We start from the raw sequence: 25,797 nt of genomic DNA on the forward strand, positions 1-25,797 counted from the left end.
CCCATTGTTGTGTCTTGTCCACGGACGGCTCCTCTCCTCTCATCCCCATTGTTGTGTCTTGTGCCAGGACGGCTCCTCTCCCCTCATCCCCATTGTTGTGTCTTGTCCCCGGACGGCTCCTCTCCCCTCATCCCCATTGTTGTGTTTTGTCGCTGGACGGCTCCTCCGCTCTCATCCCCATTGTTGTGTCTTGTCCCTGGACGGCTCCTCTCCTCTCATCCCCATTGTTGTGTCTTGTCCCCGGACGGCTTCTCTTCCCTCATCCCCATTGTTGTGTCTTGTCCCCGGACGGCTCCTCTCCCCTCATCCCCATTGTTGTGTCTTGTCCCCGGACGGCTCCTCTCCTCTCATCCCCATTGTTGTGTCCTGTCCCCGGACGGCTCCTCTCCTCTCATCCCCATTGTTGTGTCTTGTTCCCGCACGGCTTCTCTTCCCTCATCCCCATTGTTGTGTCTTGTCCCCGGTCGGCTCCTCTCATCCCCATTGTTGTGTCTTGTCCCCGGACGGCTCCTATCCCCTCATCCCCATTGTTGTGTCTTGTCCCCGGACGGCTCCTCTCCCCTCATCCCCATTGTTGTGTCTTGTCCCCGGACGGCTCCTCTTCCCTCATCCCCATTGTTGTGTCTTGTCCCCAGATGGCTCCTATCCCCTCATCCCCATTGTTGTGTCTTGTCCCCGGATGGCTCCTATCCCCTCATCCCCATTGTTGTGTCTTGTCCCCGGACGGCTCCTCTCCTCTCATCCCCATTGTTGTGTCTTGTCCCCGGACGGCTCCTCTTCCCTCATCCCCATTGTTGTGTCTTGTCCCCAGACGGCTCCTATCCCCTCATCCCCATTGTTTTGACTCGTCCCCGGAAGGCTCCTCTATCCTCATCCCCATTGTTGTGTCTTGTCCCAGGACGGCTCCTCTTCTCTCATCCCCATTGTTGTGTCTTGTCCCCGGACGGCTCCTCTCCCCTCATCCCCATTGTTGTGTCCTGTCCCCGGATGGCTCTTCTCCTCTCCTCTCATCCCCATTGTTGTGTCTTGTTCCCGGACGGCTCCTCCGCTCTCATCCCCATTGTTGTGTCTTGTTCCCGGACGGCTCCTCTCCCCTCATCCCCATTGTTGTGTCTTGTCCCCAGACGGCTCCTCTACCCTCATCCCCATTGTTGTGTCTTGTCCCCGGACGGCTCCTCTCCTCTCATCCCCATTGTTGTGTCTTGTCCCCGGACGGCTCCTCTCCTCTCATCCCCATTGTTGTGTCCTGTCCCCGGACGGCTCTTCTCCTCTCATCCCCACTGTTGTGTCTTGTTCCCGGGCGGCTCCTCTCCCCTCATCCCCATTGTTGTGTTTTGTCCCCGGACGGCTCCTCTACCCTCATCCCCATTGTTGTGTCTTGTCCCCGGACGGCTCCTATCCCCTCATCCCCATTGTTGTGTCTTGTCCCCGGACGGCTCCTCTCATCCCCATTGTTGTGTCTTGTCCCCGGACGGCTCCTCTTCCCTCATCCCCATTGTTGTGTCTTGTCCCCGGACGGCTCCTATCCCCTCATCCCCATTGTTGTGTCTTGTCCCCGGACGGCTCCTCTCATCCCCATTGTTGTGTCTTGTCCCCGGACGGCTCTTCTCCTCTCCTCTCATCCCCATTGTTGTGTCTTGTTCCCGGACGGCTCCTCTCCCCTCATCCCCATTGTTGTGTCTTGTCCCCGGACGGCTCCTATCCCCTCATCCCCATTGTTGTGTCTTGTCCCCGGACGGCTCCTCTCCTCTCATCCCCATTGTTGTGTCTTGTCCCCGGACGGCTCCTCTCCTCTCATCCCCATTGTTGTGTCTTGTCCCCGGACGGCTCCTCTCATCTCCATTGTTGTGTCTTGTCCCCGGACGGCTCCTCTACCCTCATCCCCATTGTTGTGTCTTGTCCCCGGACGGCTCCTCTCCTCTCATCCCCATTGTTGTGTCTTGTCCCCGGACGGCTCCTATCCCCTCATCCCCATTGTTGTGTATTGTCCCCAAACGGCTCCTCTCCCCTCATCCCCATTGTTGTGTCCTGTCCCCGGATGGCTCCTCTCCTCTCATCCCCATTGTTGTGTCTTGTTCCCGGACGGCTCCTCTCCCCTCATCCCCATTGTTGTGTCTTGTCCCCGGACGGCTCCTATCCCCTCATCCCCATTGTTGTGTTTTGTTCCCGGATGGCTCCTCTCCTCTCATCCCCATTGTTGTGTCCTGTCCCCGGATGGCTCTTCTCCTCTCCTCTCATCCCCATTGTTGTGTCTTGTCCCCAGACGGCTCCTCTCCTCTCATCCCCATTGTTGTGTCTTGTCCCCGGACGGCTCCTATCCCCTCATCCCCATTGTTGTGTCTTGTTCCCGGACGGCTCCTCTCCCCTCATCCCCATTGTTGTGTCTTGTCCCCGGACGGCTCCTCTACTCTCATCCCCATTGTTGTGTCTTGTCCCCGGACGGCTCCTCTCCTCTCATCCCCATTGTTGTGTCTTGTCCCCGGACGGCTCCTCTCCTCTCATCCCCATTGTTGTGTCTTGTCCCCGGACGGCTCCTCTCATCCCCATTGTTGTGTCTTGTCCCCGGACGGCTCCTCTACCATCATCCCCATTGTTGTGTCTTGTCCCCGGACGGCTCCTCTCATCCCCATTGTTGTGTCTTGTCCCCAGACGGCTCCTCTCATCCCCATTGTTGTGTCTTGTCCCCGGACGGCTCCTCTACCCTCATCCCCATTGTTGTGTCTTGTCCCAGGATGGCTCCTCCGCTCTAATCCCCATTGATGTGTCTTGTCCCCGGACGGCTCCTCTACCCTCATCCCCATTGTTGTGTCTTGTCCCCGGACGGCTCCTCTCATCCCCATTGTTGTGTCTTGTCCCCAGACGGCTCCTCTACCCTCATCCCCATTGTTGTGTCTTATCCCCGGACGGCTCCTCTCATCCCCATTGTTGTGTCTTGTCCCCGGACGGCTCCTCTCCTCTCATCCCCATTGTTGTGTCTTGTCCCCGGACGGCTCCTCTCCTCTCATCCCCATTGTTGTGTCTTGTCCCCGGACGGCTCCTCTCCTCTCATCCCCATTGTTGTGTCTTGTCCCTGGACGGCTCCTCTCCTCTCATCCCCATTGTTGTGTCTTGTCCCCGGACGGCTCCTCTCCTCTCCTCTCATCCCCATTGTTGTGTCTTGTCCCCGGACGGCTCCTCTCCTCTCCTCTCATCCCCATTGTTGTGTCTTGTCCCCGGACGGCTCCTCTCATCCCCATTGTTGTGTCTTGTCCCCGGACGGCTCCTATCCCCTCATCCCCATTGTTGTGTCTTGTCCCCGGACGGCTCCTCTCATCCCCATTGTTGTGTCTTGTCCCCGGACGGCTCCTCCGCTCTAATCCCCATTGTTAGTAGAGAGGGCAGTATAGAGTCTATACAAGAAGAGTACTAAACAGTATATATACTGAGAGGGCGGAATACTGTCTAGACAGAGAGGGTACCATAGAGTATAGAGAGGCTGGTATAAAGTCTATACAAGGAGGGTACTACACAGTATATAAAAATAGAGGGGGGTATACAGTATACCGAAACAGTGTATACACTAAACAGTGTATATGCAGAGAGGGCGGTATACAGTCTATACAGAGAGGTTACTATACAGTATATACTGTATATAAAGAGAAGGCGGTGTACAGTCTATACAGAGAGTGAACTTTACAGTATATATACAGAGATGGCGGTATACATTCTATACAGAGAGGGTGATAAATAGGATAGCCCATACAGTGGAGACAGTATTTACAGGGCAGTATTTAGTATATACAGTGGAGGTAGTTTTTAGGATAGTCCATACAGTATATACAGTACATACAGTATATATACAGTACAGAGTACAGTACATACAGTATATATCTATACAGTACAGGGGACAGTACATACAGTATATATACAGTACAGAGTACAGTACATACAGTATATATCTATACAGTACAGGGGACAGTACATACAGTATATATACAGTACAGAGTACAGTACATACAGTATATATATCTATACAGTACAGGGGACAGTACATACAGTATATATACAGTACAGGGGACAGTACATACAGTATATATACAGTACAGAGTACAGTACATACAGTATATATATATATATATATATATATACAGTACAGAGTACAGTACATACAGTATATATATCTATACAGTACAGGGGACAGTACATACAGTATATATACAGTACAGAGTACAGTACATACAGTATATATATCTATACAGTACAGGGGACAGTACATACAGTATATATATCTATACAGTACAGGGGACAGTACATACAGTATATATACAGTACAGAGTACAGCACATACAGTATATATATCTATACAGTACAGGGGACAGTACATACAGTATATATACATTACAGAGTACAGTACATACAGTACATACAGTATATATATATCTATACAGTACAGGGGACAGTACATACAGTATATATACATTACAGAGTACAGTACATACAGTATATATATATATATATATATATATATATATATACAGTACAGGGGACAGTACATACAGTATATATATCTATACAGTACAGGGGACAGTACATACAGTATATATACATTAGAGTACAGCACATACAGTATATATCTATACAGTACAGGGGACAGTACATACAGTATATATATCTATACAGTACAGGGGACAGTACATACAGTATATATATCTATACAGTACAGAGTACAGTACATACAGTATATATATCTATACAGTACAGGGGACAGTACATACAGTATATATACAGTACAGGGGACAGTACATACAGTATATATACAGTACAGGGGACAGTACATACAGTATATATATCTATACAGTACAGGGGACAGTACATACAGTATATATACAGTACAGGGGACAGTACATACAGTATATATACATTACAGAGTACAGTACATACAGTACATACAGTATATATATATATATATATATATATATATATATATATACACAGTACAGGGGACAGTACATACAGTATATATACAGTACAGAGTACAGTACATACAGTGTATATATATATATATATATATATATATATATACAGTACAGGGGACAGTACATACAGTATATATACAGTACAGAGTACAGTACATACAGTATATATATATCTATACAGTACAGGGGACAGTACATACAGTATATATACAGTACAGAGTTCAGTACATACAGTATATATATCTATACAGTACAGGGGACAGTACATACAGTATATATACATTACAGAGTACAGTACATACAGTATATATATATATACAGTACAGGGGACAGTACACACAGTATATATACAGTACAGAGTACAGTACATACAGTGTATATATCTATACAGTACAGGGGACAGTACATACAGTATATACAGTACAGAGTACAGTACATACAGTATATATATCTATACAGTACAGGGGACAGTACATACAGTATATATACATTACAGAGTACAGTACATACAGTATATATATATATACAGTACAGGGGACAGTACACACAGTATATATACAGTACAGAGTACAGTACATACAGTATATATATATATACAGTACAGGGGACAGTACATACAGTATATATATCTATACAGTACAGGGGACAGTACATATAGTATATATACAGTACAGAGTACAGTACATACAGTATATATATATATATATATATATATATATACAGTACAGAGTACAGTACATACAGTATATATATATATATATATATATCTATACAGTACAGGGGACAGTACATACAGTATATATACAGTACAGAGTACAGTACATACAGTACATATATATACAGTACAGGGGACAGTACATACAGTATATATACATTACAGAGTACAGTACATACAGTATATATATATATCTATACAGTACAGGGGACAGTACATACAGTATATATACAGTACAGAGTACAGTACATACAGTATATATATCTATACAGTACAGGGGACAGTACATACAGTATATATACAGTACAGGGGACAGTACATACAGTACATATACAGTACAGAGTACAGTACATACAGTATATATATCTATACAGTACAGGGGACAGTACATACAGTATATATATCTATACAGTACAGAGTACAGTACATACAGTATATATACAGTACAGGGGACAGTACATACAGTATATATATCTATACAGTACAGGGGACAGTACATACAGTATATATACAGTACAGGGGACAGTACATACAGTACATATACAGTACAGAGTACAGTACATACAGTATATATACAGTACAGGGGACAGTACATACAGTACATATACAGTACAGAGTACAGTACATACAGTATATATATCTATACAGTACAGAGTACAGTACATACAGTATATATACAGTACAGGGGACAGTACATACAGTATATATATCTATACAGTACAGGGGACAGTACATACAGTATATATATCTATACAGTACAGGGGACAGTACATACAGTATATATACAGTACAGGGGACAGTACATACAGTATATATACAGTACAGGGGACAGTACATACAGTATATATATCTATACAGTACAGGGGACAGTACATACAGTATATATACATTACAGAGTACAGTACATACAGTATATATATCTATACAGTACAGGGGACAGTACATACAGTATATATACATTACAGAGTACAGTACATACAGTATATATATCTATACAGTACAGGGGACAGTACATACAGTATATATATCTATACAGTACAGGGGACAGTACATACAGTATATATATCTATACAGTACAGGGGACAGTACATACAGTATATATACAGTACAGGGGACAGTACATACAGTATATATACATTACAGAGTACAGTACATACAGTATATATATCTATACAGTACAGGGGACAGTACATACAGTATATATACATTAGAGTACAGTACATACAGTATATATATCTATACAGTACAGGGGACAGTACATACAGTATATATACAGTACAGGGGACAGTACATACAGTATATATATATATACAGTACAGGGGACAGTACATACAGTATATATACATTACAGAGTACAGTACATACAGTATATATATCTATACAGTACAGGGGACAGTACATACAGTATATATACATTACAGAGTACAGTACATACAGTATATATATCTATACAGTACAGGGGACAGTACATACAGTATATATACATTACAGAGTACAGTACATACAGTATATATCTATACAGTACAGGGGACAGTACATACAGTATATATACAGTACAGAGTACAGTACATACAGTATATATCTATACAGTACAGGGGACAGTACATACAGTATATATACAGTACAGAGTACAGTACATACAGTATATATATCTATACAGTACAGGGGACAGTACATACAGTATATATACAGTACAGGGGACAGTACATACAGTATATATACAGTACAGAGTACAGTACATACAGTATATATATATATATATATACAGTACAGAGTACAGTACATACAGTATATATATCTATACAGTACAGGGGACAGTACATACAGTATATATACAGTACAGAGTACAGTACATACAGTATATATATCTATACAGTACAGGGGACAGTACATACAGTATATATATCTATACAGTACAGGGGACAGTACATACAGTATATATACAGTACAGAGTACAGCACATACAGTATATATATCTATACAGTACAGGGGACAGTACATACAGTATATATACATTACAGAGTACAGTACATACAGTACATACAGTATATATATATCTATACAGTACAGGGGACAGTACATACAGTATATATACATTACAGAGTACAGTACATACAGTATATATATATATATATATATATATATACAGTACAGGGGACAGTACATACAGTATATATATCTATACAGTACAGGGGACAGTACATACAGTATATATACATTAGAGTACAGCACATACAGTATATATCTATACAGTACAGGGGACAGTACATACAGTATATATATCTATACAGTACAGGGGACAGTACATACAGTATATATATCTATACAGTACAGAGTACAGTACATACAGTATATATATCTATACAGTACAGGGGACAGTACATACAGTATATATACAGTACAGGGGACAGTACATACAGTATATATATATATCTATACAGTACAGGGGACAGTACATACAGTATATATACATTACAGAGTACAGTACATACAGTACATACAGTATATATATATATATATATATATATACACAGTACAGGGGACAGTACATACAGTATATATACAGTACAGAGTACAGTACATACAGTGTATATATATATATATATATATATATATACATACAGTACAGGGGACAGTACATACAGTATATATACAGTACAGAGTACAGTACATACAGTATATATATATCTATACAGTACAGGGGACAGTACATACAGTATATATACAGTACAGAGTACAGTACATACAGTATATATATCTATACAGTACAGGGGACAGTACATACAGTATATATACATTACAGAGTACAGTACATACAGTATATATATATATACAGTACAGGGGACAGTACACACAGTATATATACAGTACAGAGTACAGTACATACAGTGTATATATCTATACAGTACAGGGGACAGTACATACAGTATATATACAGTACAGAGTACAGTACATACAGTATATATATCTATACAGTACAGGGGACAGTACATACAGTATATATACATTACAGAGTACAGTACATACAGTATATATATATACAGTACAGGGGACAGTACACACAGTATATATACAGTACAGAGTACAGTACATACAGTATATATATATATACAGTACAGGGGACAGTACATACAGTATATATATCTATACAGTACAGGGGACAGTACATATAGTATATATACAGTACAGAGTACAGTACATACAGTATATATATATATATATATATATACAGTACAGAGTACAGTACATACAGTATATATATATATATATATATATATATATATATCTATACAGTACAGGGGACAGTACATACAGTATATATACAGTACAGAGTACAGTACATACAGTACATATATATACAGTACAGGGGACAGTACATACAGTATATATACATTACAGAGTACAGTACATACAGTATATATATATATCTATACAGTACAGGGGACAGTACATACAGTATATATACAGTACAGAGTACAGTACATACAGTATATATATCTATACAGTACAGGGGACAGTACATACAGTATATATACAGTACAGGGGACAGTACATACAGTACATATACAGTACAGAGTACAGTACATACAGTATATATATCTATACAGTACAGGGGACAGTACATACAGTATATATATCTATACAGTACAGAGTACAGTACATACAGTATATATACAGTACAGGGGACAGTACATACAGTATATATATCTATACAGTACAGGGGACAGTACATACAGTATATATACAGTACAGGGGACAGTACATACAGTACATATACAGTACAGAGTACAGTACATACAGTATATATACAGTACAGGGGACAGTACATACAGTACATATACAGTACAGAGTACAGTACATACAGTATATATATCTATACAGTACAGAGTACAGTACATACAGTATATATACAGTACAGGGGACAGTACATACAGTATATATATCTATACAGTACAGGGGACAGTACATACAGTATATATACAGTACAGGGGACAGTACATACAGTATATATACAGTACAGGGGACAGTACATACAGTATATATATCTATACAGTACAGGGGACAGTACATACAGTATATATACAGTACAGGGGACAGTACATACAGTATATATACAGTACAGGGGACAGTACATACAGTATATATATCTATACAGTACAGGGGACAGTACATACAGTATATATACATTACAGAGTACAGTACATACAGTATATATATCTATACAGTACAGGGGACAGTACATACAGTATATATATCTATACAGTACAGGGGACAGTACATACAGTATATATATCTATACAGTACAGGGGACAGTACATACAGTATATATACAGTACAGGGGACAGTACATACAGTATATATACATTACAGAGTACAGTACATACAGTATATATATCTATACAGTACAGGGGACAGTACATACAGTATATATACATTAGAGTACAGTACATACAGTATATATATCTATACAGTACAGGGGACAGTACATACAGTATATATACAGTACAGGGGACAGTACATACAGTATATATATATATACAGTACAGGGGACAGTACATACAGTATATATACATTACAGAGTACAGTACATACAGTATATATATCTATACAGTACAGGGGACAGTACATACAGTATATATACATTACAGAGTACAGTACATACAGTATATATATCTATACAGTACAGGGGACAGTACATACAGTATATATACATTACAGAGTACAGTACATACAGTATATATATATATCTATACAGTACAGGGGACAGTACATACAGTATATATACAGTACAGAGTACAGTACATACAGTATATATATCTATACAGTACAGGGGACAGTACATACAGTATATATACAGTACAGGGGACAGTACATACAGTATATATACATTACAGAGTACAGTACATACAGTATATATATATACAGTACAGGGGACAGTACACACAGTATATATACAGTACAGAGTACAGTACATACAGTATATATATATATATATATATATATATATATATACACACAGTACATACAGTATATATACAGTACAGAGTACAGTACATACAGTATATATATATATATATATATATATATATATATACACACACAGTACATACAGTATATATACATTACAGAGTACAGTACATACAGTATATATATCTATACAGTACAGGGGACAGTACATACAGTATATATACAGTACAGAGTACAGTACATACAGTATATATATATACAGTACAGGGGACAGTACACACAGTATATATACAGTACAGAGTACAGTACATACAGTATATATATCTATACAGTAGAGGGGACAATAGATACAGTATATACACCGCACAGAGGACAGTACATACATTATATATATATATATACAGTACAGGGCGGTATACACAGTAGAGGGGCGGTATATACAGTACAGGGGACAGTACATACAGTATATATACAGTACAGAGTACAGTACATACAGTATATATATCTATACAGTACAGGGGACAGTACATACAGTATATATATATATATCTATACAGTACAGGGCGGTATACACAGTACAGGGCGGTACACACAGTAGAGGGGCGGTATATACAGTACAGGGCGGTATACACAGTAGAGGGGCGACATACACAGTACAGGGCGGTATACACAGTACAGGGTGGTATACACAGTACAGGGCGGTATACACAGTACAGGGTGGTATACACAGTACAGGGCGGTATACACAGCACAGGGCGGTATATACAGTACAGGGTGGTATACACAGTACAGGGTGGTATACACAGTACAGGGGCGGTATATACAGTACAGGGCGGTATACACAGTACAGGGGCGGTATATACAGTACAGGGCGGTATACACAGTACAGGGTGGTATACACAGTACAGGGCGGTATATACAGTACAGGGCGGTATACACAGTAGAGGGGCGACATACACAGTACAGGGCGGTATACACAGTACAGGGTGGTATACACAGTACAGGGGCGGTATACACAGTACAGGGCGGTATACACAGTACAGGGCGGTATACACAGTACAGGGCGGTATACACAGTAGAGGGGCGGTATATACAGTACAGGGTGGTACACACAGTAGAGGGGCGGTATATACAGTACAGGGCGGTACACACAGTAGAGGGGCGGTATATACAGTACAGGGCGGTATACACAGTAGAGTGGCGGTATATACAGTACAGGGCGGTATATACAGTAGAGGGGCGGTATACACAGTACAGGGCGGTATACACAGTAGAGGGGCGGTATACACAGTACAGGGCGGTATACACAGTAGAGGGGCGACATACACAATACAGGGCGGTATACACAGTACAGGGCAACATACACAGTAGAGGGGCGACATACACAGTACAGGGCGGTATACACAGTAGAGGGGCAGTATACACAGTACAGGGTGGTATACACAGTACAGGGCGGTATACACAGTACAGGGCGGTATACACAGTAGAGGGGCGGTATATACAGTACAGGGCGGTACACACAGTAGAGGGGCGGTATATACAGTACAGGGCGGTACACACAGTAGAGGGGCGGTATATACAGTACAGGGCGGTATAAACAGTAGAGGGGCGGTATACACAGTACAGGGCGGTATACACAGTAGAGGGGCGGTATACACAGTACAGGGCGGTATACACAGTACAGGGCGGTATACACAGTACAGGGCGGTATACACAGTAGAGGGGCGGTATATACAGTACAGGGCGGTACACACAGTAGAGGGGCGGTATATACAGTACAGGGCGGTACACACAGTAGAGGGGCGGTATATACAGTACAGGGCGGTATAAACAGTAGAGGGGCGGTATACACAGTGCAGGGCGGTATACACAGTACAGGGTGGTATACACAGTAGAGGGGCGGTATACACAGTAGAGGGCGGTACACACAGTAGAGGTGCGGTATATACAGTACAGGGCGGTATACACAGTACAGGGTGGTATACACAGTAGAGGGGCGGTATACACAGTAGAGGGCGGTACACACAGTAGAGGGGCGGTATATACAGTACAGGGCGGTATACACAGTAGAGGGGCGACATACACAGTACAGGGCGGTATACACAGTACAGGGCGGTATACACAGTACAGGGCGGTATACACAGCAGAGGGGCGACATACATAGTACAGGGCGGTATACACAGTAGAGGGGCAGTATATACAGTACAGGGCGGTTTATACAGTACAGGGCATTATACACAGTAGAGGGCGGTATACACAGTACAGGGCGGTATACACAGTACAGGGCGGTATATACAGTACAGGGCGGTATACACAGTACAGGGCGGTATATACAGTACAGGGCGGTATACACAGTACAGGGCGGTATACACAGTAGAGGGCGGTATATACAGTAGAGGGGCGGTATACACATTACAGGGCGGTATACACAGTACAGGGGCGGTATACACAGTACAGGGCGGTATATACAGTACAGGGCGGTATATACAGTAGAGGGGCGGTATACACATTACAGGGGCGGTATACACATTACAGGGCGGTATACACAGTACAGGGCGGTATATACAGTAGAGGGGCGGTATACACAGTAGAGGGCGGTATACACAGTACAGGGCGGTATATACAGTACAGGGCAGTATATACAGTAGAGGGGCGGTATACACATTACAGGGCGGTATACACAGTACAGGGCGGTATATACAGTAGAGGGGCGGTATACACAGTAGGGGGCGGTATACACAGTACAGGGGCGGTATACACAGTACAGGGCGGTATATACAGTACAGGGGCGGTATATAGAGTACAGGGCGGTATATACAGTACAGGGCGGTATACACAGTAGAGGGGCGGTATACACAGTAGAGGGGCGGTATACACAGTAGAGGGGCGGTATACACAGTAGAGGGGCGGTATACACAGTACAGGGCGGTATACACAGTACAGGGGCGGTATATACAGTACAGGGGCGGTATATACAGTACAGGGCGGTATACACAGTACAGGGCGGTATACACTGTACAGGGCGGTATACACAGTAGAGGGCGGTATATACAGTAGAGGGGCGGTGTACACATTACAGGGCGGTATACACAGTACAGGGGCGGTATACACAGTACAGGGCGGTATATACAGTACAGGGCGGTATATACAGTAGAGGGGCGGTATACACAGTAGAGGGCGGTATATACAGTACAGGGGCGGTATACACAGTACAGGGCGGTATATACAGTACAGGGCAGTATATACAGTAGAGGGGCGGTATACACATTACAGGGCGGTATACACAGTACAGGGCGGTATATACAGTAGAGGGGCGGTATACACAGTAGGGGGCGGTATACACAGTACAGGGGCGGTATATAGAGTACAGGGCGGTATATACAGTACAGGGCGGTATACACAGTAGAGGGGCGGTATACACAGTGAGGGGCGGTATACACAGTACAGGGGCGGTATATACAGTACAGGGCGGTATATACAGTACAGGGCGGTATACACAGTAGAGGGGCGGTATACACAGTAGGGGGGCGGTATATACAGTACAGGGGCGGTATATACAGTACAGGGGCGGTATACACAGTACAGGGCGGTATACACAGTACAGGGGCGGTATACACAGTAGGGGGGCGGTATATACAGTACAGGGCGGTATATACAGTACAGGGCGGTATACACAGTAGAGGGGCGGTATACACAGTAGAGGGGCGGTATATACAGTACAGGGCGGTATACACAGTAGAGGGGCGGTATATACAGTACAGGGCGGTATACACAGTAGAGGGGCGGTATATACAGTACAGGGCGGTATACACAGTACAGGGCGGTATATACAGTAGAGGGGCGGTATACACAGTACAGGGCGGTATATACAGTACAGAGCGGTATACACAGTACAGGGCAGTATATACAGTAGAGGGGCGGTATATACAGTACAGGGCGGTATACACAGTACAGGGCGGTATACACAGTACAGGGCGGTATACACAGTACAGGGCGGTATACACAGTAGAGGGGCGGTATATACAGTACAGGGCGGTATACACAGTACAGGGCGGTATATACAGTACAGGGCGGTATATACAGTACAGGGCGGTATATACAGTAGAGGGGCGGTATATACAGTACAGGGCGGTATACACAGTACAGGGCGGTATACACAGTAGAGGGCGGTATATACAGTACAGGGCGGTATACACAGCACTTACCCCGAGGCCATGTGCGGGTGATCCGGGGGGCAGGCTCGGGGTCCGCGCGGCCAATGATGGCGCCGAGGGGAGGGGAGGGGGAGGGGAGGGGGAGGGGCCCCTCCTCATTACATAAGAGAAACGTCAACAATCCGCGGGAAAACTGACGGCGCTGAAGATGGCGAAGAGCAGAGGAGCCCGGGGACCGGCAGAGGGGGCCACATGTCCCGGGGTGTGAGGAACCGCCTGAGGTGAGAGGACGGGAGCCGGACATACCGGGGGCCACACTGATCTTATACTGAGGTACCGGGGGCCACACTGTCCATATACTGAGGTACCGGGGGCCACACTGATCTTATACTGAGGTACCAGGGGCCACACTGATCTTATACTGAGGGACCGGGGGCCACACTGATCTTATACTGAGGTACCGGGGGCCACACTGTCCATATACTGAGGTACCAGGGGCCACACTGTCCATATACTGAGGTACCGGGGGCCACACTGATCTTATACTGAGGTACCAGGGGCCACACTGATCTTATACTGAGGTACCAGGGGCCACACTGATCTTATACTGAGGTACCGGGGGCCACACTGATCTTATACTGAGGTACCGGGGGCCACACTGATCTTATACTGAGGGACCCGGGGCCACACTGTCCTTATACTGAGGTACCGGGGGCCACACTGTCCATATACTGAGGTACCAGGGGCCACACTGATCTTATACTGAGGGACCAGGGGCCACACTGATCTTATACTGAGGGACCGGGGGCCACACTGTCCATATACTGAGGTACCAGGGGCCACACTGATCTTATACTGAGGGACCGGGGGCCACACTGATCTTATACTGAGGGACCGGGGGCCACACTGTCCTTATACTGAGGTACCGGGGGCCACACTGTCCTTATACTGAGGTACCAGGGGCCACACTGATCTTATACTGAGGGACCGGGGGCCACACTGTCCATATACTGAGGTACCGGGGGCCACACTGTCCTTATACTGAGGTACCGGGGGCCACACTGTCCATATACTGAGGTACCAGGGGCCACACTGATCTTATACTGAGGGACCCGGGGCCACACTGTCCATATACTGAGGGACCCGGGGCCACACTGATCTTATACTGAGGGACCCGGGGCCACACTGATCTTATACTGAGGGACCGGGGGCCACACTGATCTTATACTGAGGGACCGGGGGCCACACTGATCTTATACTGAGGGACCGGGGGCCACACTGATCTTATACTGAGGGACCGGGGGCCACACTGATCTTATACTGAGGGACCGGGGGCCACACTGATCTTATACTGAGGGACCGGGGGCCACACTGATCTTATACTGAGGGACCCGGGGCCACACTGATCTTATACTGAGGGACCCGGGGCCACACTGATCTTATACTGAGGGACCCGGGGCCACACTGATCTTATACTGAGGGACCCGGGGCCACACTGATCTTATACTGAGGGACCCGGGGCCACACTGATCTTATACTGAGGGACCCGGGGCCACACTGATCTTATACTGAGGGACCCGGGGCCACACTGATCTTATACTGAGGGACCCGGGGCCACACTGATCTTATACTGAGGGACCCGGGGCCACACTGATCTTATACTGAGGGACCCGGGGCCACACTGATCTTATACTGAGGGACCCGGGGCCACACTGATCTTATACTGAGGGACCCGGGGCCACACTGATCTTATACTGAGGGACCCGGGGCCACACTGATCTTATACTGAGGGACCCGGGGCCACACTGATCTTATACTGAGGGACCCGGGGCCACACTGATCTTATACTGAGGGACCCGGGGCCACACTGATCTTATACTGAGGGACCCGGGGCCACACTGATCTTATACTGAGGGACCGGGGGCCACACTGTCCTTATACTGAGGGACCGGGGGCCACACTGTCCTTATACTGAGGGACCGGGGGCCACACTGTCCTTATACTGAGGGACCGGGGGCCACACTGTCCTTATACTGAGGGACCGGGGGCCACACTGTCCTTATACTGAGGGACCGGGGGCCACACTGTCCTTATACTGAGGGACCGGGGGCCACACTGATCTTATACTCAGGGACCGGGGGCCACACTGATCTTATACTCAGGGACCGGGGGCCACACTGATCTTATACTCAGGGACCGGGGGCCACACTGATCTTATACTCAGGGACCGGGGGCCACACTGATCTTATACTCAGGGACCGGGGGCCACACTGATCTTATACTCAGGGACCGGGGGCCACACTGATCTTATACTCAGGGACCGGGGGCCACACTGATCTTATACTGAGGGACCGGGGGCCACACTGATCTTATACTGAGGGACCGGGGGCCACACTGATCTTATACTGAGGGACCGGGGGCCACACTGATCTTATACTGAGGGACCGGGGGCCACACTGATCTTATACTGAGGGACCGGGGGCCACACTGTCCTTGTACTGAGGGACCGGGGGCCACACTGTCCTTGTACTGAGGGACCGGGGGCCACACTGTCCTTGTACTGAGGGACCGGGGGCCACACTGTCCTTGTACTGAGGGACCGGGGGCCACACTGTCCTTGTACTGAGGGACCGGGGGCCACACTGTCCTTGTACTGAGGGACCGGGGGCCACACTGTCCTTGTACTGAGGGACCGGGGGCCACACTGTCCTTGTACTGAGGGACCGGGGGCCACACTGTCCTTGTACTGAGGGACCGGGGGCCACACTGTCCTTGTACTGAGGGACCGGGGGCCACACTGTCCTTGTACTGAGGGACCGGGGGCCACACTGTCCTTGTACTGAGGGACCGGGGGCCACACTGTCCTTGTACTGAGGGACCGGGGGCCACACTGTCCTTGTACTGAGGGACCGGGGGCCACACTGTCCTTGTACTGAGGGACCGGGGGCCACACTGTCCATATACTGTTGGGGGACCCGGGGGCCACACTGTCCATATACTGTTGGGGGACCCGGGGGCCACACTGTCCATATACTGTTGGGGGACCCGGGGGCCACACTGTCCATATACTGTTGGGGGACCCGGGGGCCACACTGTCCATATACTGTTGGGGGACCCGGGGGCCACACTGTCCATATACTGTTGGGGGACCCGGGGGCCACACTGTCCATATACTGTTGGGGGACCCGGGGGCCACACTGTCCATATACTGTTGGGGGACCCGGGGGCCACACTGTCCATATACTGTTGGGGGACCCGGGGGCCACACTGTCCATATACTGTTGGGGGGCCACACTGTCCATATACTGTTGGGGGGCCACACTGTCCATATACTGTTGGGGGGGCCACACTGTCCATATACTGTTGGGGGGGGCCACACTGTCCATATACTGTTGGGGGGGGCCACACTGTCCATATACTGTTGGGGGGGGCCACACTGTCCATATACTGTTGGGGGGGGCCACACTGTCCATATACTGTTGGGGGGGGCCACACTGTCCATATACTGTTGGGGGGGGCCACACTGTCCATATACTGTTGGGGGGGGCCACACTGTCCATATACTGTTGGGGGGGCCACACTGTCCATATACTGTTGGGGGGGCCACACTGTCCATATACTGTTGGGGGGGCCACACTGTCCATATACTGTTGGGGGGGCCACACTGTCCATATACTGTTGGGGGGGGCCACACTGTCCATATACTGTTGGGGGGGGCCACACTGTCCATATACTGTTGGGGGGGGCCACACTGTCCATATACTGTTGGGGGGGCCACACTGTCCATATACTGTTGGGGGGGCCACACTGTCCATATACTGTTGGGGGGGCCACACTGTCCATATACTGTTGGGGGGGGCCACACTGTCCATATACTGTTGGGGGGGCCACACTGTCCATATACTGTTGGGGGGGCCACACTGTCCATATACTGTTGGGGGGGCCACACTGTCCATATACTGTTGGGGGGGCCACACTGTCCATATACTGTTGGGGGGGCCACACTGTCCATATACTGTTGGGGGGGCCACACTGTCCATATACTGTTGGGGGGGCCACACTGTCCATATACTGTTGGGGGGGCCACACTGTCCATATACTGTTGGGGGGGCCACACTGTCCATATACTGTTGGGGGGGCCACACTGTCCATATACTGTTGGGGGGGCCACACTGTCCATATACTGTTGGGGGGGCCACACTGTCCATATACTGTTGGGGGGGCCACACTGTCCATATACTGTTGGGGGGGCCACACTGTCCATATACTGTTGGGGGGGCCACACGTCCATATACTGTTGGGGGGGCCACACGTCCATATACTGTTGGGGGGGCCACACGTCCATATACTGTTGGGGGGGCCACACGTCCATATACTGTTGGGGGGGCCACACGTCCATATACTGTTGGGGGGGCCACACGTCCATATACTGTTGGGGGGGCCACACGTCCATATACTGTTGGGGGGGCCACACGTCCATATACTGTTGGGGGACCCCCGCCCCCCCCGTCCATATACTGTTGGGGGACCCCCGCCCCCCCCGTCCATATACTGTTGGGGGACCCCCGCCCCCCCGTCCATATACTGTTGGGGGACCCCCGCCCCCCCCGTCCATATACTGTTGGGGGACCCCCGCCCCCCCGTCCATATACTGTGTGGAGCCCCCCCTCCTCTCCTCTCATACGGCTGGGGGTGCGCTGTGTGGAGCCCCCCCTCCTCTCCTCTCATACGGCTGGGGGTGCGCTTTGTGGAGCCCCCCCTCCTCTCCTCTCATACGGCTGGGGGTGCGCTGTGTGGAGCCCCCCCTCCTCTCCTCTCATACGGCTGGGGGTGCGCTGTGTGGAGCCCCCCCTCCTCTCCTCTCATACGGCTGGGGGTGCGCTGTGTGGAGCCCCCCCTCCTCTCCTCTCATACGGCTGGGGGTGCGCTGTGTGGAGCCCCCCCTCTTTTCCTCTCATACGGCTGGGGGTGCGCTGTGTGGAGCCCCCCCTCCTCTCCTCTCATACGGTTGGGGGTGCGCTGTGTGGAGCCCCCCCTCCTCTCCTCTCATACGGTTGGGGGTGCGCTGTGTCGAGCCCCCCCTCCTCTCCTCTCATACGGTTGGGGGTGCGCTGTGTCGAGCCCCCCCTCCTCTCCTCTCATACGGTTGGGGGTGCGCTGTGTGGAGCCCCTGGTTGTGCCCCCGGACTGGTTATCGGAGGAGACGGGTACCTGGCAGAGCTTCCATCATAATTGTGCGGGTTTCGCCCTGAGGTCTTGCACTTCAGTGTATTATTGATCGGGCGCACGATGTGGTGGTGACCCCTGACTCGCCTCATAGAACGGAGAATCTTGTGTAGACACCCCGCCCGCAGGTGTGTGTGCAGAGACGTCGTCCTGATGGGCAGGTGGAGGGGTCACAGGTGTGAGGTCAGTCCTGATGGGCAGGTGGAGGGGTCACAGGTGTGAGGTCAGGTGGAAGGGGTCACAGGTGTGAGGTCAGGTGGAGGGGTCACAGGTGTGAGGTCAGTCCTGATGGGCAGGTGGAGGGGTCACAGGTGTGAGGTCAGGTGGAGGGGTCACAGGTGTGAGGTCAGTCCTGATGGGCAGGTGGAGGGGTCACAGGTGTGAGGTCAGTCCTGATGGGCAGGTGGAGGGGTCACAGGTGTGAGGTCAGTCCTGATGGGCAGGTGGAGGGGTCACAGGTGTGAGGTCAGTCCTGATGGGCAGGTGGAGGGGTCACAGGTGTGAGGTCACAGGTGTGAGGTCAGTCCTGCTGGGCAGGTGGAGGGGTCACAGGTGTAAGGTCAGTCCTGATGGGCAGGTGGAGGGGTCACAGGTGTGAGGTCAGTCCTGATGGGCAGGTGGAGGGGTCACAGGTGTGAGGTCAGTCCTGATGGGCAGGTGGAGGGGTCACAGGTGTGAGGTCAGTCCTGATGGGCAGGTGGAGGGGGTCACAGGTGTGAGGTCAGTCCTGATGGGCAGGTGGAGGGGGTCACAGGTGTGAGGTCAGTCCTGATGGGCAGGTGGAGGGGGTCACAGGTGTGAGGTCAGTCCTGATGGGCAGGTGGAGGGGGTCACAGGTGTGAGGTCAGTCCTGATGGGCAGGTGGAGGGGGTCACAGGTGTGAGGTCAGTCCTGATGGGCAGGTGGAGGGGTCACAGGTGAGGTCAGCCCTGGTGGTCCGGTGGAGGGGTCAGAAGTAAGTTGTTGTTGGCCCCTGCAGGTCTGTGGTGACCTCCTACTGAATAGGGATCTAATAGGGATTCAGCAGGGAAGGGTTTCTTCACCATATACCAGTGTTTCCCAACCAGGGGGCCTCCAGCTGTGGCCGTTCTGTCTGGGCATGCTGGAAGTTGTAGTTTTGCAACATCTGAAGGTCTATAGTTTAGAAACCATTGTTGTGTAGTGTATATTGCAAAACTACAACTCCCAGCATTGCCCTGGCTGTAGACTAGGGCACCATTATGTTCTGTGATGCTGTCCTCTCCTGATCCTCCTGGGACCTCGCTGGAGCTTAGTCTTTCATTGATTTGCATCTCTGATGATCACTGCAGGGATAAGTTTGGTGCGGAGTTCCCCTTATAACACATCTGACAGCCGCGTGTGCTGAGACCAGGAGGTATGTGCAGGGCGCTCTACATCTCCCTGGGGGGGGGACAGGAAATACAAACTAGAATAAACCCCCCAGTAACCCTATAACATGGTGAATATACAGGGATCAGAGTGTCTGCAGGGGGACGAGCCACCACGGATGGGAGTACTGGCACCATACAGCCAGATGTCCACCAGGGGGAGGTACTGTAGACTGTAAGCTCGGCAGGCGATGCCGTCAGTCGGTGTTCTCCCCATATGATGTCAGGTTGGATGTCTTTCTGTCGGGCTTCATCTTCTCTCTGAATGACGGTAACACAGGAAGAGGAAGCTGGGACTGACTCCGAATAAGAAACCAGCTACCAAGTATGAACAGCTTTCTGTCCTGAGAGGCTGCATAGATCTCCAGTAACAATGCTCCTAAGTACCCTCAGCTCCCTGAGGTGTATGCAGTAATAATGCCCTGCAGCCAGAGAAGCATAGGTAGGAAAGAGCTGAGGTCAGTGTAATGCAAAGTCCAGGATTTAACACTTGGAAAGGGGGCACTTACCTCCTCAATCACTTCTTGCTGAACTAAATATTCATCTTATGTTTGTCCAGCAGACATGGAGGACCGGAGCCTGGAGCCGGCGTTGCGAGATGTCTACACGTCCTGCAGCCACCTGCGCCGTCCATCCATGGAGACATCGGCCAAGAATGGAACGGAGCTGATGGTCAGCCAGGCCGAGGGGCAGTACGTGCTGTGCCGCTGGACAGATGGGCTCTATTACCTGGGCAAGATTAAGAGGGTAAGGAAGCAATCCTTCCGGGGGCATACGGTACCCACGTCTGGGGATATGGTACCCACGTCTGGGGATATGGTACCCACGTCTGGGGATATGGTACCCACGTCTGGGGATATGGTACCCACGTCTGGGGATATGGTACCCACGTCTGGGGATATGGTACCCACGTCTGGGGATATGGTACCCACGTCTGGGGATATGGTACCCACGTCTGGGGATATGGTACCCACGTCTGGGGATATGGTACCCACGTCTGGGGATATGGTACCCACGTCTGGGGATATGGTACCCACGTCTGGGGATATGGTACCCACGTCTGGGGATATGGTACCCACGTCTGGGGATATGGTACCCACGTCTGGGGATATGGTACCCACGTCTGGGGATATGGTGCCCACGTCTGGGGATATGGTGCCCACGTCTGGGGATATGGTGCCCACGTCTGGGGATATGGTGCCCACGTCTGGGGATATGGTGCCCACGTCTGGGGATATGGTGCCCACGTCTGGGGATATGGTGCCCACGTCTGGGGATATGGTGCCCACGTCTGGGGATATGGTGCCCACGTCTGGGGATATGGTGCCCACGTCTGGGGATATGGTGCCCACGTCTGGGGATATGGTGCCCACGTCTGGGGATATGGTGCCCACGTCTGGGGATATGGTGCCCACGTCTGGGGATATGGTGCCCACGTCTGGGGATATGGTGCCCACGTCTGGGGATATGGTGCCCACGTCTGGGGATATGGTGCCCACGTCTGGGGATATGGTGCCCACGTCTGGGGATATGGTGCCCACGTCTGGGGATATGGTGCCCACGTCTGGGGATATGGTGCCCACGTCTGGGGATATGGTGCCCACGTCTGGGGATATGGTGCCCACGTCTGGGGATATGGTGCCCACGTCTGGGGATATGGTGCCCACGTCTGGGGATATGGTGCCCACGTCTGGGGATATGGTGCCCACGTCTGGGGATATGGTGCCCACGTCTGGGGATATGGTGCCCACGTCTGGGGATATGGTGCCCACGTCTGGGGATATGGTGCCCACGTCTGGGGATATGGTGCCCACGTCTGGGGATATGGTGCCCACGTCTGGGGATATGGTGCCCACGTCTGGGGATATGGTGCCCACGTCTGGGGATATGGTGCCCACGTCTGGGGATATGGTGCCCACGTCTGGGGATATGGTGCCCACGTCTGGGGATATGGTGCCCACGTCTGGGGATATGGTGCCCACGTCTGGGGATATGGTGCCCACGTCTGGGGATATGGTGCCCACGTCTGGGGATATGGTGCCCACGTCTGGGGATATGGTGCCCACGTCTGGGGATATGGTGCCAACGTCTGGGGATATGGTGCCAACGTCTGGGGATATGGTGCCCACGTCTGGGGATATGGTGCCCACGTCTGGGGATAAATGGTGCCCACGTCTGGGGATAAATGGTGCCCACGTCTGGAATGCTGCATCGGAACCCTGGATTCTAATCTAACCAGGGCCACATCTCCAGCAAACTTATGCTTTTGTGGGGGAGGGTGTGATTAGATTGTGAGGGATGATGGGAGTGATACATTGTATGTGATAGGAGATTAGATTGTGATCTCCTGGGGTCAGGGATGATGGGAGTGATACATTGTATGATAGGAGATTAGATTGTGAGCTCCTGGGGTCAGGGATGATGGGAGTGATACATTGTATGATAGGAGATTAGATTGTGAGCTCCTGGGGTCAGGGATGATGGGAGTGATGATACAATGTATGATAGGAGATTAGATTGTGAGCTCCTGGGGTCAGGGATGATGGGAGTGATGATACAATGTATGATAGGAGATTAGATTGTGAGCTCCTGGGGTCAGGGATGATGGGAGTGATACATTGTATGATAGGAGATTAGATTGTGATCTCCTGGGGTCAGGGATGATGGGAGTTATACATTGTATGATAGGAGATTAGATTGTGAGCTCCTGGGGTCAGGGATGATGGGGGTGATACATTGTATGATAGGAGATTAGATTGTGAGTTCCAGCTAACTTGAGTTGATCAGTTATCTTATGGCTGATAGCAGAGGATGGGAGAGCAGCAATCCTATAGTAATGTAATCCTATAGCTGAGAGCAGAGGCAGGAGCAGTGTAATATCTGTATGTATATGTAATAGCAGAGGATGGAGAGCAGCAATCCTATAGTGGTGTAATCCTATAGCTGAGAGCAGAGGCAGGAGCAGTGTAATAGCTGTATGTATATGTAATAGCAGAGGATGGAGAGCAGCAATCCTATAGTAATGTAATCCTATAGCTGAGAGCAGGAGCAGTGTAATAGCTGTATGTATATGTAATGGCAGAGGATGGAGAGCAGCAATCCTATAGTAATGTAATCCTATAGCTGAGAGCAGGAGCAGTGTAATAGCTGTATGTATATGTAATAGCAGAGGATGGAGAGCAGCAATCCTATAGCTGAGAGCAGGAGCAGTGTAATAGCTGTATGTATATGTAATAGCAGAAGATGGAGAGCAGCAATCCTATAGTAATGTAATCCTATAGCTGAGAGTAGGAGCAGTGTAATAGCTGTATGTATATGTAATAGCAGAGGATGGAGAGCAGCAATCCTATAGTAATGTAATCCTATAGCTGAGAGCAGGAGCAGTGTAATAGCTGTATGTATATGTAATGGCAGAGGATGGAGAGCAGCAATCCCTTGGCTGATAGTGGGGTTAGGCTCTGTATCTGCAGTCAGTCTGTAATAATGGCCACACTTCTAATGTTCTGTCTTGATGACTTTGTTACTAGACATGGAGTGAACCTGACAACCACCTCTCATGAACAGCAAATTAAGCAGAAGGGAGACCTCTTGTTGCTGAATCTTTTACACATTTTTTAGTGTAAAAGAGCATAATTTTTAAGAAAGTCTTTTGCTCTTCGGATACTATTGACATATACAGTACATTGAATGAGGAGACGCTGTATGAAGAGTTAGTGACCTTTTATTCTAAGATCTTGTGTTCTCCCTTGTAGGTGAGTAGCACAAAGCAAAGCTGCCTTGTGACATTTGAAGACAACTCTAAATACTGGGTGTTGTGGAAGGACATTCAGCACGGTAAGTTCTAGATCATCCGCTCACAGGCAAGGGTTGGTGGTTATTGCATCATGGAAAATAGGACCTCACACACAATATAAACTATATATTTTGTTTACTCTACGGTGCAAAATTGTAGCCATGACACTTTAGGTCAGGACACAAGAACTGTTTCTGTGCACAACATTTTTAACCCCTTACCTGCACATGAGTATGGCTGAAGAGTCGGGTCTACACCAGAACCAGTAGATGCCCTCTGTGACCTCTGCTGCTAATGATGGACATCAGGGTCTTCCATGAATCTGCAATTGTTATAGCCTGGCTTAGGCAGACTTAATATAGCGCAGATAACATACACTGCTCAAAAAAATAAAGGGAACACTAAAATAACACATCCTAGATGTGAATGAACTAATCGTATGGATTAGGGGATAAGATGTCTAGGGGTGGAGTACCCCTTTAAAACAAGTCCTAATGAGGCTCAGTAGTGTGTGTGTGTGTGTCACCTCCACGTGCCCGTATGATCTCCCTACAACACCTGGGCATGCTCCTGATGAGGTGGAGGATGGTCTCCTGAG

At 48.5% G+C, this 25,797-nt stretch overlaps 1 protein-coding gene across 7 annotated transcripts in view; it reads left to right on the top strand.

The window, feature by feature from the left end:
• Positions 1 to 14,945: 14,945 nt before the first annotated feature.
• PHF19 (PHD finger protein 19) overlaps positions 14,946 to 25,797 on the top strand; it is a gene marked incomplete at its 3' end in the record, with an annotated part of 45,881 nt that continues 35,029 nt past the window's right edge. Inside the window, 3 exon segments of one of the 7 annotated variants that reach the window (XM_056554626.1) lie at positions 14,946 to 15,073; positions 21,966 to 22,153; positions 25,159 to 25,240. In XM_056554626.1, coding sequence (XP_056410601.1) covers positions 21,971 to 22,153; positions 25,159 to 25,240 — 265 coding nt within the window. 7 annotated transcript variants of the gene reach the window in all.

This window comes from Hyla sarda, unplaced genomic scaffold (genome assembly GCF_029499605.1).
Source record: "Hyla sarda isolate aHylSar1 unplaced genomic scaffold, aHylSar1.hap1 scaffold_810, whole genome shotgun sequence".
In the NCBI taxonomy this organism is placed as follows: domain Eukaryota; kingdom Metazoa; phylum Chordata; class Amphibia; order Anura; family Hylidae; genus Hyla; species Hyla sarda.